Here is a 14,533-nt window from a genome sequence, read left to right as displayed (position 1 = left end):
TTCGGTTTAACCACTGATTTGAAAGTTAAAAACTGATTTAACATTGATGCTGAGATAGTATATAGTGTGTACCACAGAAGAAATATTAAATCAAATTATCACTGATCTCATAAATGTAATCATTTATTGGACTACTCTAAACACTCCAACATATTCAAGTAAAACATTGCACAGGGAAAGGAGAAAAGGGGAAATGTAAAAAAATAGCCTTGTCTGCTTTATATTTGTATTATTGTAGTTCCTTTAGTTATTAAAAACAATATTATTCCATTTAAATATTTACTATATCGGTTTTACCGAATGACCTTTTGACACTTCAAAATCTTTAAAATACCTTTATATGTAGTAAAATATAATTAAAACCTTTTGGATTCAGTAAAAGAGATCAAGTTGTACTACCTTACATACTTTGGATGTTATATATTTGTTTTTTTCATTATTATTAAGGCCTTTGGACAAAAAAATGACCCGTCACGTCATTGACCCATATGGGTCAATGACGTGACGGGTCATTTTTTTGTTTTGCACACTGTTGTGGACTATTTTTCCATTTTTCTTAGCGTAAGTTCTAAGATACTAATATATATATATATATATATATATATATATATATATATATATATATATATATATATATTAGTATCTTAGAGCTTACGCTAAGAAAAATGGAAAAATAGTCCACAACAGTGTGCAAAACAATAGGTCTAGCAACAAGATAAACACTGTCTGTGACAATATTATAGTAATATAGTAATAATATTGAAGTCCTCTGAGGTAATTGTCAACACTGTCAATATCTTTGTATGAAACGATAGATTGTGAGTGATATGGAAAGGTGCAGTGTGATATGAAAGATGTGAAAGCAGCGCCAAATTCAGTCACCCGGATGAGTGCTCTGATAAACAGCATTGTCATGGACGACTGTGAATATTAGGAAATATCAGACCACTGGATGCAGTGACTGACCAATCAGAATCAAGTATTTCCCAGAGCTGTGTAATAAAAGTAATTATGGGGCGTCAGCCTGTGTAAGTGTTAGTCTTTCTGTAGCACCCTGCAATTTTATTGCAAAAATTTGTCACCCAGCACATACACACATGTCTTCCATTTTTATAAATGGAATCATAAAACACTCACTCTTTTTCTCTTCATCTCTCACTGTTTTCTTTCCCTCTGTCTTTCCTCTCTCTCTCTCTAGCTGTCAGTGCTTTGTCTCTGTCTCTGCGCAGGCAGAAAAGGGATTCGCTTTCGCCTTTAGAGGAGGATGATGTAAGAGAGAACATCATCACGTATGATGATGAAGGAGGAGGTGAGGCCGACACGGCTGCATTCGACATCACAGCACTGCAGAGCGCCCCACATAACGCACGCAGGGGGTACCGTACCCTGGACAGCAGGAACATGTGAGTGCGGCTACATCTGTTACATCAACTCACTCCTCCTCTTCATAAAACACTTCCTGAAAACGAAAATTCTGGCAACATTCACTCACTCTTATGTAATTTCAAGTCTGTATGTTTTGTTTTCCTTCCCATGGAACATTAAAGGAGATGTTTAGCGGAATGTCCTGACTGCTCTGTTCCATAACGTTTGAAAGTGTATTAAAGGGATAGTTCACCCAAAAATGAAAATTCTGTAATTTCTCACCCTCAAGTTGTTTCAAACTTTTTTTGAATTTAGTTTTTCTGCTGAACACAAAAGAAGATATTTTGAAGAATATGGATAAGAAGTTGTTGGGCCCTCATTGACTTGCATAGTATGGGGAAAAAATATTATGAAAGTCAACTGTTTTGTTACCAACATTCTTCAAAATATTTTCTTTTGTGTTCAGCAGATGGAAGAAATTCATACAGGTTTGGAACAACATGAGGATGAGCAAATGATGACTGAATCTTCATTTTTGGGTGAACTATTATTTTGTTTTGGTGAACTATTATTATTATTTTGGTAAAGTATTAAAAATTGCAGTTACATTTTTTTTCTTCAAATCATGCATTGCTACTATTAATTCTGCCTCCAAATCACCTCCATCTTATTTGTAGCCACTGTTTTAATTCATCATGGCCCTTTTTATTTAAATGCTTCTTTAGGTTATAAGAATTTCATTGTCTATGATGAATGAGGTTTCAGTTTCAGTTCTATTTCACAATAGTTATATTTTAAAGAACTACAGAATCAGTTTTAAGCTGAAGTCAAAGGTAAAATGCTAAATGAAAGAGTGTTTTTGTAGTGTTTGTGTAATGATGAATGTGGGGGGATTGTTTTGTCAATTTGATTCTGCGAATTTTTTTTTTATATTGTGTGATTTTCATATTTATGTACTGTACATTGTTTGTTTTTTGTGTGAACGCATGATAAAACTCATTGAAACAAAATTTCCCCATGGGCATTATAAAAGTCAACAACAACGGCACGCAGCAAACAAAAGCAGAAGAAGACAAGTTATACAATCTCAAACACCTACTGATACACCTGGCTTTATCGCAATTATCACCTCTCTTGAGGTTGCACACATAAAATTAGCAGATGTGCGAGTGTGTAAGCATGAATGCGATTTGAAAGCTGCATGGTGGAAGATTTTAGGTGAATAACAACCTTTATAATTCGGTCTGTTCCTTATATAAAGCTATTGTGTGGCTTCAGACGACTTGGAATATCCTGCTCAAGTCGTATGGACCACTGGTGCTGCCAGTTCTTTTTTAATTTTCTTTAACATTATCTTAGTATTTTATCTTATTATTTATTTGGCAGGCTGAATAAAACTTCCATTCATAAAATATTCTGTGTTCCCTCAGACGTTATTCACAACACTGTCAGGAGAAGGCTCGCGCGTATAGCAGCTGGGCTCAGGCTGGAGCGAATGACCCGGGGCAGTACAACAGTCAAGGACCCCCTCTATATGGGCGGATTTGCTACAGCAGCCACACTCTCCCAGTCCTGCGTCGCTCACAGGGCCCCTATGAGCCCGGCTTATCCGAGCTGGCTTACCGCTTTCCTGGGAATCAACCAGACCACTCTCTGGTCATTCAAAACCAGGCGGCTATGGTTGGCCCTCTGGAGCCCGGGGCCATTTATGTGCCAGCATCAGAGGCCGGTCACGGCTCTAAAGAAGGGACAGCATCTCAGGATGGAGCTACCACATCTGAGGGAGGAACGCCAAGGAAAAATGACTCAAAGGATGATGCCAGCAGTGATGCCCAGCAGAGTCAGAGTCAAAGCCAGGATCTAGACTGGGTAAAGCAACATACTTAATTATTTAAGTAAGAAGTCCAGAATCACCATGTTCAAATTAATCACAAAGCTGCTTTAATAACCAATATTTGGGGTAAAACCCGAATGTAGTACATTGAATTTATTCACTTCATTCTCCAGAGGTCTTTAAATAATGCATTATTGTTTAATAATTGATGGACTTTTAAACAAACAGTAATACAGACAAGACAATATGAAAACCACTCAATGCTTAAGGCTGGATAAGTTAAACAGCTTTAGCAAACACAACGCCTAAGAAAAAATAAACTGTATGGCTAATTTTAATTCATAGACACACTTCTCAGTCACACTCCGGCAGCATCGAATCAGTATTAATGTAATATGTCTAATAAACATTCACTGAACCGGAGACTTGGAAACAACTGTGAAATTAATATTAATATTTATTTCATAATGTGTGTTGCTCTGAGACAGTTGTTAGCCACAGATTCAGTTACAACTGAAAGGCGTGAATTCAAAAATATTGAAAGCAGCGTGCATTATTTTGTATACCGTTGCACATCTTAAGAGCCCAACCACTGAATTTAAATGTCTGATTTTACACATATACACATTTATCCAGTGAAACGCAAAATGTAGAAATATTTTCCCACTGAAAAAGTCTTACTTTAGTTTTATCAAAGTGAGGACACGTCCCATGTGTGGAAATATGTTGTTTTGCACATCCCTAGTTAGCTAGAAGATTAGTTTTCGCTTGTTCTTTGTTGTAGGTGCCAAACAGGTTGATGATGAAAGATGTGTTTTCACAAGTTGTCTCTCACTGTCTCTCTGTCTCCCCATCCTCATCTCACAGTGCAGTGTTAGCTCTTTTTAGAGCTCAATTAACCTGTATCAGCTATTGTCAACCATTTCTCTTTCTCCATCTGTCTAACTTTGTCACTTCCTTCCTCTACTCGCTAATAACTTACTGTCTCACTTCACTGTTATCACTGTTTCTCTTTTTTTCACCTGCTCATTGTGTCTGAATTATCTCTCTACTTTCTCTTCCCTCTCTCCTCACACGTCCCTCTGTTGAATAACAGAAGAATAAACTCATTCTTACCTCCCGCTCTAACCCTCCTGCTCCTCCCCGTCCCATACAGGTTCAGCCAGACACAGCCCCCCGCGAACGAGAGCTGGTATTGACCCGTTCCGGTTCGGTTGCTGGGCCGGGCACCACCGGAGGGTGGATGTGCGACTCCTCCACACTCCCCCGTGCTGGACGGCACTCCTCGAGGGGCAGTCTTTCCCTAAGTAGGAGCGGCGCAGGGCCTGCCGAGTCCAACCACCCTGGGGTGGTTGAGGCTGTTAACGGAAGCGCAGAAATGCAATCGGTCAGTGGCAATTATGCCACCATCCTGCAGGGGGAGCAGCAGAGGGACTACTCGGGGACTCTGGGACGGGGCGGGCTGGAGATGGGCAGCGGATTTGTGGTGGGCAGGCCCGAGAGAGAGGCCAGCATTCCACTGAGCACCGGGATGTATCCGGAGGGTGGCGGGTTCATAGGTGACTGGCACGAACGGATGGGCATAACCGGGTACCCGCTGGGCAGGAGGGATATGACACCCCAGCTGCTTCCGTACCCTGGCCAAGGCCGGGGAGCATTTGGGGGCATCCTGGGTTATGGCGGAGCGTGGCCCTCAGCACCTGAGGCGTCTGGAAGAGGGGCGCCCATCGGAGGTGCTCACTCTCTCGCCCTGAGGGTCGGCGAGTTCCTGCGTCTGCGCCTGGCACAGGTGACCTTTGACCCCTCGCAGCCTCCGTACGACTCGGTGCAGGTGTACGGGCTGGAGGGCACAGGCTCGCGCGCCGGGTCCCTCAGTTCCCTGGACAGCGAAGGCAGCAAAGACGCCGAGAAGGAGGTGTGGGGAGCAGGTCTGGAAGATTGGGGCCCACAATTCCAGAAATTAGCCCAGCTTTTTAGGGAAAAGGAGAAGGAGAATGAAGAAGATAAGGAAAGAGATGTAGAGGCCCACAGAAAGCACAAGGACAGGGAATGGAAAGAAAATGAGGAGCAGTCTGGAGACGAGGAGCAGGCGAATGTCTGAGAGAAAGAGAGCGAGAAGGAGAGGGGTTGGGTGGGACAGTGATTAAAAGGCAACAAGAGCTGGAATAATGAAAAGTGAAGGGTACGGAGGGAGAGACTAAGAGGTAAGGTAATAAGGGAAGACAAGGAAAAATGAACTGAAAGAGCAGAGGCAGTGGAGAGAGTGATTGATGCAATTTGAAGCAATAAGTGCTGAAAAGCTGACGTGTGAGCACAGTCAAAGCCGTGTTTCTTTAGCCAGCATTTAACATTCCTGAAGTGTGTTTGGCAGTGAGCGAAAAGCAAAGTTCACTGTATACCAGATCACATTTAATTACAACAGAGAAAGTCAGAGATTTGAACTCGGATTTTTGTGTCAGTGAGCAAGACAATGGCACCACGGGGGAATGAGAAACGCAAGGCCGGAACGACAGATGAAAAGTTACTGCAACACACGAGGGAGTAGAAAAATAAATGTTTGTACAGAAATTGTTAATACATTCACAAAAGCAAGAGAACTGAATTATTCAAAAGAAAGCACTGAATATTACAGTAAAGTCCTGAATAAGTGTCTGCATAAAGATTCTCTGTGTTTACACATACACACAAAAACAAACACACATCAATTTTAAACCCTGCATGGGAATTCTGCTTTGCGGATGTCTCATTGTCAGGGTTCAAAATGACTTACATTTTTGCCAAGAACAGATTGTATACAAAGTTGCTCAAGAAAAAAAAAAAAAAGACGCAGTTGAAATGTAGTGATGTTAAAATTGTGCAGAACAAAAAAACTGCACAAACCATTACTTGTCAAAAAAAAAATCCCACATTTAAAAAGTGAAGGTGAATTATGAGAGCTGACAGGTCTGCTTCAGCTAGAATGCACTTTTATACATGATGTTCAAATAGATTACAAATGGTGTTGTTGTTTTTTTATTGGAGAAAAAAAAAACATGAAAAAAATGTTCTGTGTAAATGCATTTAAATGTAAATATCACTGAATGCCATTGTGAAAAGTAACAACAGTACTGTAGTCTTCAACAACAAAAAATAATAGAATAATAAAATGAAAACTGGAGAATATTTTATATATATATATTTATATATATATATATATATATATAATGCCACATCGAAATCCACTGGATATAACTGGAAGACACTGAATTGACTGAAGCAGATTAAACCCAACCATTCACAGTACGATGTCGGATTCGGATGTGTCGCTCTTCCCAAACTGAATTTTTTTTTTTTTTTTATTGAATGCGAAAGGTTCAAATAAATGTATCTGAGGTCCTTTTTCTGGGTTGAGCACACACTCTGCAATGATATCCCGATTAATTACACTGTTTTTGGCCACGAGGACTCACTGTGACTGGACTGAACCAGAACCACTGTATCACTGCACAACCATGCGCACCAATACCAGGGGGCTTTATGCAGTTCAAACCCACACCTTGTTAAACAACCCAAATATCATGCTCTGTCATGTATGATAAGTACAATTACAGAATGACTGAATAGAGCTGATTTGACCTGGACTACACTGGATGCAAGCGGTGCGACATTACAAGCAAAAAGTAATGTCTTTTATAATCACTGATACTGTCTACACTGGATGTGGCGGGAGTTTACAGATGGACACCAACTGTAAACTGACGGCCTGTTAAATTTCTGACGTACTCCACGCGCTTGTGCTACTTCCGATCGCAGTGCAAATGGATTCGTAACTTTTGCTTCGTCCAGTGTAGACAGCCTCAAACTGTTGTGACCTGGTGTAAGTTTAAAGAATTGAATGCGTCCCATTTCATTCCATATTTTTCAGGTAGATTAGGTCAACTGTAAATTGGGTGTGGAGTTACTGCATTCATCCTGGTTTCTGCCTTCATATTGGACTGCATTGTTGTGGCCCCAAGTGGTCCCTGTTGGTACTGAGATCTCACGATGGCTTGTATTAATAATGTATTTATTCTGTTGTATTTTTTCCTTTTCTTTTTTGTAAATTTGAATAAAGACAGTATGTTTTGAGGTGATGTGTGCGCGACCTGATGTGTATATGCTCTTTTTTTTTTCTTTCTTTTTTTTAAGGAACTCTTGACTTTTGAGTCTTGCCTGTGTTCTACAGTAGTCTTTGTTTGCCTCTGCTGAGTAAATGAAGTGCTGGCTTTGGAGATGTCCGTAGAGGCCCTTCAAACAGGGACAGAGTTGGCAGGGAGTAAACACAATGTCTAGTCCACTTACTCCCATGCTACGTGACAGACTTAAACTCCGAGGTCAATAATGGGAACTGAGAGTTCAGGTTGCACTTAAGACAGACAAAAGTTAACCGCAAGGTTCTCCTTGAAAATTGCTCCATTTGAAGTCTGGGTTACGTAAAAAGTGCGAGATTTATTAGTGTGCCTGACATGCCTTGTAAAATAGAAAGCCATGGAAAATAAAGGTTGTTTCAGACCACCGCACCCGCAGCTTATCCTACACTTCAATCCTGCAATATGTGTTTGAACTAGCGTATGTGCTGGCAAAAAAAACAAGCCACGGCCACCTTTTTGAATCGAGGCTAGTTAATTATTCATTAGCTCCAGCGCATATCCTGTTAGATTAAATTTGGTTTAATTACATTTGCAAAGCTTGATGTAGGAAATGGCAGACTAGAATGAGAGAGACAAAGAGAGAGTGTGATTGCTTCAAAATTCACTTAGAGCACAAGAGGGATTCAAAATGATTTGAGGAAAGTGAGATTATAAATGCAAGCTCTGTCCTTGAGTTACATAACGAATTGATGCGCAGGATATTATGCAATGTACTGTATATCTAAATAGGCAGGGTGTGAGAACCTATCACACATGCACATACAGAAAATGTATTAAGAGTTTTTAGATGAAACTACTAAACATTTTCTCAGATATCTTATGCAAACAAATATTCTGGGCATGTTTCATGAAGCAGAGTGATACCACAGATGGGTTATTTCTAAAAGTAGTGGCAGAAGATTTAGTTTTTCATAGTCAGGAAAGCATTTATCACAGAACACATGGAGCACAGAAGTACACGAATAAGAACAAAAATAACTTGCTATTAATACATTCATTCTCTGCAAAACGTCATCATTAAAGATGAATTTGGTGTCCTGCACAAATCAGAATGAACCTTTAGATCATTAGCGTGCAGCTCAACCACAAGACATCTGGAATAGAGGTATCTGAACCTAAAGTGTTTCTCAGTTTTGAATTTTCTGCTTCCTCAGGAACAGCAAGGTGAAAATGCCCACCAACCTTGATAATTAAACCACTAAATATCTGGCCCACTGAGGCAGTGGGTGAAAGGGACTGGCTGGCGGTACATGCCATATTTATCTCTGCATTACTGCCAACTGCCTTGTATTATAGGCCTATATTTACAAGGGTAGTAAAACATTTTGGTGACTGATGAACAGTGAACAGTCCTAAAAGAGGAAACTGCTTAATGAACACCTAATTATGACTTGATATAAATGCAAACAAGATTTTATGTTAGGTTTAGGGGATAGAAGATTTCCATAGGTCTGAAAAAAATAAAAATTGTGAGTGCCCTTTAGTTTGGGGACAAAATTGGTGCAATAAATCTGAAAAAAACTCCTTTTGGGGATACTCAACAACGTTTTATAAAGAACATTTTATAAAGTCTTTATAAAAAATGCCATTTTATGTTAGTCTATAGCAATTAAGCAATATTTACGACCAAGAATGGTGTTCTTCTGAATATCATTCAGTGTTGTAAAAAAATAAAATAAAAATCATTCAGTGTTGTATATTATGGGTGAGCCACTGAATCATTTAATCAACCGATTCGTTCATATCAGTGATTCATTTAGGAACGAATGAATTACACAGCCACTTGTTTCTTTACACTGCTGAATTCGGACTCGCGTACTAGCATACTATTTCTGCCACAGAAAGATATGCTAAAATGTATGTGTTTCTGAATGAGTGAATTATTTAGTCAACCGGTTCATTCAGTCAAAACGGATTCAGGAATGAAACAAGTGGCGAGCGAGCGACGAGCGAGTCATTGAATCTTTACTAAACCGATTAATTCGTAAACAAACAAAACTGTGGCTGCGTCTGAAATCGCATACTCTCTTGAGTAAGTACTTATTTTCAATAAGTAATCACTTAACAACCGCTAAAAAAGCACATTCTATATAGAATGAATGTGTGTCAACATTCGTAATGTCATTATATCATGTGACCTACCAGCGTCAGTTGTGTCGCTTCACTGCCATTCACAAATTCTCTCCCGTGGCCTCATGGGATGCCACACCTCAGAATCTCGCTTGAAGAAGTAGATCATCCAGGTACTTGCCTTCTCTTTTATGAGTCTATCATTTATTCAACCGATTCGTTCAACAACAATTGCAGTGTTTGAAATAAATCGCCCCCCTCATTAAGTACTCCCTGTTACTCCACTAATATAGGGGAGAGCGGGGCACAACCTAATGCTTTTTGACTTTCTCAGTTTGTGTAAATCTACTTAGGGTTCAGAGTATTTTTTTTTTTCCCACATTAATTTTACACATGTCTAGTACAATTATGTGGTTTTGTTTTATTAATACAGTGCATATTTTTTTCTTGATATACCCCAAAAGAATGGAAGTAAAATGTTACAACATGCCCCATAGTTGGGGTACATTGTAACATGTGAGGGACACATTGTAACATACAGCTTAACATGCTATCTGATCTAATAAAAAATATATATACAAGACAAACTAAAATATTTTCTGAATAAAATACAATTATTAGCTTTTTTTTCATATAAAATAATGGTATTTTTTTAAAATATTTTTTGAGTTTGACAACGAACACACCGGAAAACACAGCTATACAACATAGTTCAAAACATAATAATAATGAATCATTTCTGAACATTGACTCTAAGTCTTTATTCACCTTTTTCTCATGTTTTCTCAATAGAATTCATAAAAGTATAGAATAGAATAGCATAGTTCTAATAGGGCTCATTGTAATGCAGTGTTACAACATGCCCTGCCTGCACAACTGGGATTTAAACCCTGCTAGTGTCTTCTGCTAGTTAGCGAAGCATTAAAGAACGCTCTCAACTGTTAAATAACATATTGGAGATTAAAATAATATCAGATTTGTGTCATTTAAAATAAACACCAGAAACAGAGATGAAAAATTAATATAAGTAAGAAATTTACTTTTGCTATGTTTAAATAAATGGTCAGTGATATCTTCCAAAGATTTCAGAATTTTGGCACAATTTTTTCTCTATATAGCCTAGCGTTGATATGGCAACTAGTAAATACGCTAAGTTTTGTCATGCTAGCATGTATGGAAGTATTTAAAACAAGGGTGTTACTGTTACAACTAGCCCTGCGTTAGGTTGAGCCGCGCTCTCCCCAGTCCACTTGGAGAAATTAATGAAAACGAGTGAGTGTGAATTTGGACACTGAGAGCGCTGGAAGGGTTGCCACTTTGTGTTTACTTTTTTAATAATCATTTGAAACTTAACTATGTATAAACTTTAATTAAACAATTAATTAAGCGCGTGACCCTCACAGTGCATTATGGGTAGCCTATTAGATAAGTGTAGATCAGTTGTAGGTTACACTTAACTACAAATAGCTGTTCCCTCAAATGCCCAATTTAAGGGTATAGGGGGCGATTTCGGACACAGCTCCGTGATTCATTCAGAAACGAGACAGCAACGTTCGATATGGCTTTGGAACGAGCTAGTTTTGTTACACAATTTTACCTTCATTTTGAGTTATAAAAGCAACATCACATACGCAAGGATAGTAGCCTACTGAGTAGGCTATGAGTCATATTTTGTGTGGTTGTGCTCTTAATAGCTTTCCTGGCTTCCCTGTGTGTGTGCTGTAGGCCTACATAGCCTAGTCTTGAAGATGAACTGGCAGATTGTGTTGTGTGCTATGTGTTCAGGTTTGAAGTGGTAAATTAAATCTTCGTTAACGATCTTAATTAGTGTTCGATCACCCAAACAGTAAGCTGACAAAAAAAATCCATAGGAGCAGTAAGGGTCTCTGGGTTATAACAGAAGACATGATGCACGTGATGTTCATACATTGACCGCATTTAAGTTGAATAATAATAATAATAATAGTCCTCCTCCAAAACCTTTGGCAACAATTATGTCAAGACAAATCGTAATTATCTAGACTAGAGGAAAAGCCAAGAAAAATTCCTTGGGGATTTTGCAAACAAGATGGTGCTGCCATCTAATGGACACAATAGGAATAAACAGTCCAAGATGTTTTGATGCTTCTGCTGCTGCTGTGCATTTCATACAGGTTTAGAACGACATGAGGATAGTAGAATACTTATTATATTACTGAGTGACAATCTAAAGCAGTTTCAGACTTTGTTTATTTGAATAAATATATAATAGTTAAACTATTAGACCATATGGATTTAAATCTGATTAAATGTGAATGACCAATCAGCCAAGACTTGAATACCAAAAACCAGCCAGGCATTCCAATTCGTCAGCTCCTCAGTTGCACAAAATGGTGCCCCCTTGGTAGTTTGTGTCCTACACAGGCTGCATACTCTGCGTATAGGGAACGGCGGTATTGTGTTACAGAGTATTCTATAGGGCTACAGTTTATAGACAATAATATTTTATTTTGACCATTTAAATATATCATCATTCATAATTGTATTGCTGAAGTACACTGTCTGTACTTTGTTTCACCTTTTGAGTCTGGTGGTTTTTTTCATGTAACTATTTTAAGGAGAGGACTTGGGAATTCATAATGGGTAATGTAGAGGACCATTATAGTAGTTCCTTGTCAGACAGTCAAAAAAATGCTACTAAACTTTTTGATTGTTTGACACCGAAATTTTTTAGATGATGTGTTTATGTCATTTACTTGCCTGGCAGGGGTGAATCAGGCATGCTTAGAAATTCTTTTAATACCAGACAGAGAGGTTTTTTATTATTATTATAATTTTTTTTTATTTTTTTTTTTATAAAAAGCATTTCTGTAAGGCCACCAACACACAAAAAAGGATTTTTCTGGAAAAAAAATGTGTGTGCAACACATAAAGATAAATATGTGTGGAAAAGCTCAGTTGGTCTTCAAACAATCCCCAGTTCCTTGCTGTCTTGGATGCAGTTAGTGTTGTAGACCCCAATATCACAGTGATGTGGTCAACTGACGGCTTTCCAGGGATTACACAGAGCTCAGTCTTTGCGAGGTTGAGCTGTAGATGACACTCCATCCAGGCAGAGATGTCTGAAAGGCAGTCAGAGATATGTTTTATAACATCTTTCTTTCTTTTTTGGAGACACAAAATTAGTACTTAGTTAAAATTGCATATATTTACTGTACATTTCTCACTATAGGCTATTAACAGTACAAGCAACTTGCACATGCTCACTTGGGTGTATACTGCTTGGGAAAAATAGTTTATTAATTAGGATTATAATCATAATAATATTAAGAGACCTCCACACAAACATTGGGCAACAATTATGGTAAGACATAAGAATTATTCAGAAGAAAAATCTTTGTTGATTTGCTTAGATGGTGCTGCCATCTTATGGACACAATAAGAACAAACAGTCTAAGATGCTGCTGCCGCTCTCTTGTGGTCAATCAGGTTTGAAACTGCATCAGGGTGAGTAAATGTTGACAGAATTAGTTTTTAATTTTTAGGTGAGCTGTTTAATTATTTAATAGTAGGAGACGTGGTGTTATTAAAATACAAAGCAGGGCATAGTGGGATTCAGAAGTAATTTTAACTAAAAAATGTATTTGCATGAATAATGAATAGGTTAAAAGATTAGACTTCATATGGGTTTAAAATCAGATTAAATGTTAAGGTGAATTTCAAGGTTTTAATATTAAGTGATCCATTGTCCAACAGTTCTTAAAAATTCTCATCAAGAATGCAGGAGAATAGTTGTGAAGGAAAATCAATCTCACATGATCAACCTTATAAACTGTCACGTTCTGTCTTACTGCAGTTTCTTTATCAAGGACTTTTAGTTTGCTTCTCTTTGTTTTCCTGTTTCCTGTGTTCCCGCTTGTTTAGTTGTCATAATTACTCATTATATGATTAATTAGAGCACACCTGTTTTGTATTGTGTTCATTCACCCTATGTATTTAAGCCCTGCAGTTCGTTCATTGTCTGGTTTTGTTTGTGTGTGACATGATGTTGCTTTGTTTTTTCAGTTGTTGTTGCATTAAAAAGCTAATGCTACTATTTACTTTAACCTTCCTAGCTTTAGTAATTAAAAATAATTTCTAGGGTCAATGACAATGGTTAGAGACACTGGTTATGGTTAGAGAGTCAGACTGGTAGGTCGCAGGTTTCCATTCTCAATACTGGCAATCACTGAGGTGCCCTTGAGCAAGGCACCTAACCCCCAGTCGCTCCCTGGGCGCTACAGCAAAATGGCTGCCCACTGCTCCGTGTGTGTGTGTGTGTTCACTACTCACTTCTCCTAATGTGTGTGCACTAACTTGAATGGGTTACATGCAGAGTACAAATTCCGATATCTGGTTACTTGGCCTTCGCATGTCACTTTCACTTCCACTTATTCAGGGTTATCTAAAATCTAGTCTTGTTCCCCATGCTGATTAAGTACAGGATGTCCCACACAAAGCCTAATATTCCATTGGTAGGCAGCAGCATGAAAAAGCTTCTGCATTTTTTATATAGCATTGAAATGTTTACCAGAAGCATTTGATTTGATTGCAAGCTCTTTGAGACTCCCCAAATGTCACAGAATATTCTGTATATGTATTCTGGTGTAATAAGCTGGAGTCATAAATGCATAGAATTCTTCTATACCATGTGTACTTTCAGTTTCAGCTGGGGGTTGTCAAGAAGACTTCAAAAACATAATTCATACCCTAGATGAGGATCATTACAGAAATAGTTCATTTCAACAAGTGAACAGAGCCTTTACGTTTGGAAAACCCCCAATGCTGTGGTAGCTTCTAATGTCTGTGTGACTCATACGTGACTTATGCAGTTTCTCTACATGTTGCTATGCAAAAGAATTCTGCACACAAATTCCACTCTATTCTTGTAAACACAGATCTATACTGAAACATACAGGGCCATTCATGGTAGGAAGTTTTTTTTTAATTAAAATATAGCAATAAAAAAGAGCAACAGCAACCAAATAAAAAAGTATGTCCAAATTTCCATTTGATTCGATTTTTCCAAAAATGTTTCTACTTTTTGACAATAATAAATCAATTGATATATAATAAA

At 38.3% G+C, this 14,533-nt stretch overlaps 1 protein-coding gene across 3 annotated transcripts in view; it reads left to right on the top strand.

The window, feature by feature from the left end:
- Positions 1 to 7,311, top strand: part of cdh24b (cadherin 24, type 2b) — a 148,053-nt gene extending 140,742 nt beyond the window's left edge. Inside the window, exons 12-14 of one of the 3 annotated variants that reach the window (XM_084410550.1) lie at positions 1,199 to 1,403; positions 2,796 to 3,234; positions 4,356 to 7,311. In XM_084410550.1, the coding sequence (XP_084266676.1) occupies positions 1,199 to 1,403; positions 2,796 to 3,234; positions 4,356 to 5,300 (1,589 nt within the window). In that variant the 3' untranslated portion in view covers positions 5,301 to 7,311. Of the gene's footprint in view, positions 1 to 1,198; positions 1,404 to 2,795; positions 3,235 to 4,066 lie in introns of all 3 variants that reach the window. The other 2 variants (XM_084410549.1, XM_084410551.1) reach the window with 2 other exon arrangements.
- The last annotated feature ends 7,222 nt before the right edge of the window (positions 7,312 to 14,533 follow it).

The sequence above is a fragment of the Rutilus rutilus genome (genome assembly GCF_951802725.1).
Source record: "Rutilus rutilus genome assembly, chromosome: 6".
In the NCBI taxonomy this organism is placed as follows: Eukaryota; Metazoa; Chordata; class Actinopteri; order Cypriniformes; family Leuciscidae; genus Rutilus; species Rutilus rutilus.
This window is presented reverse-complemented; position numbering and strand designations above follow the sequence as displayed.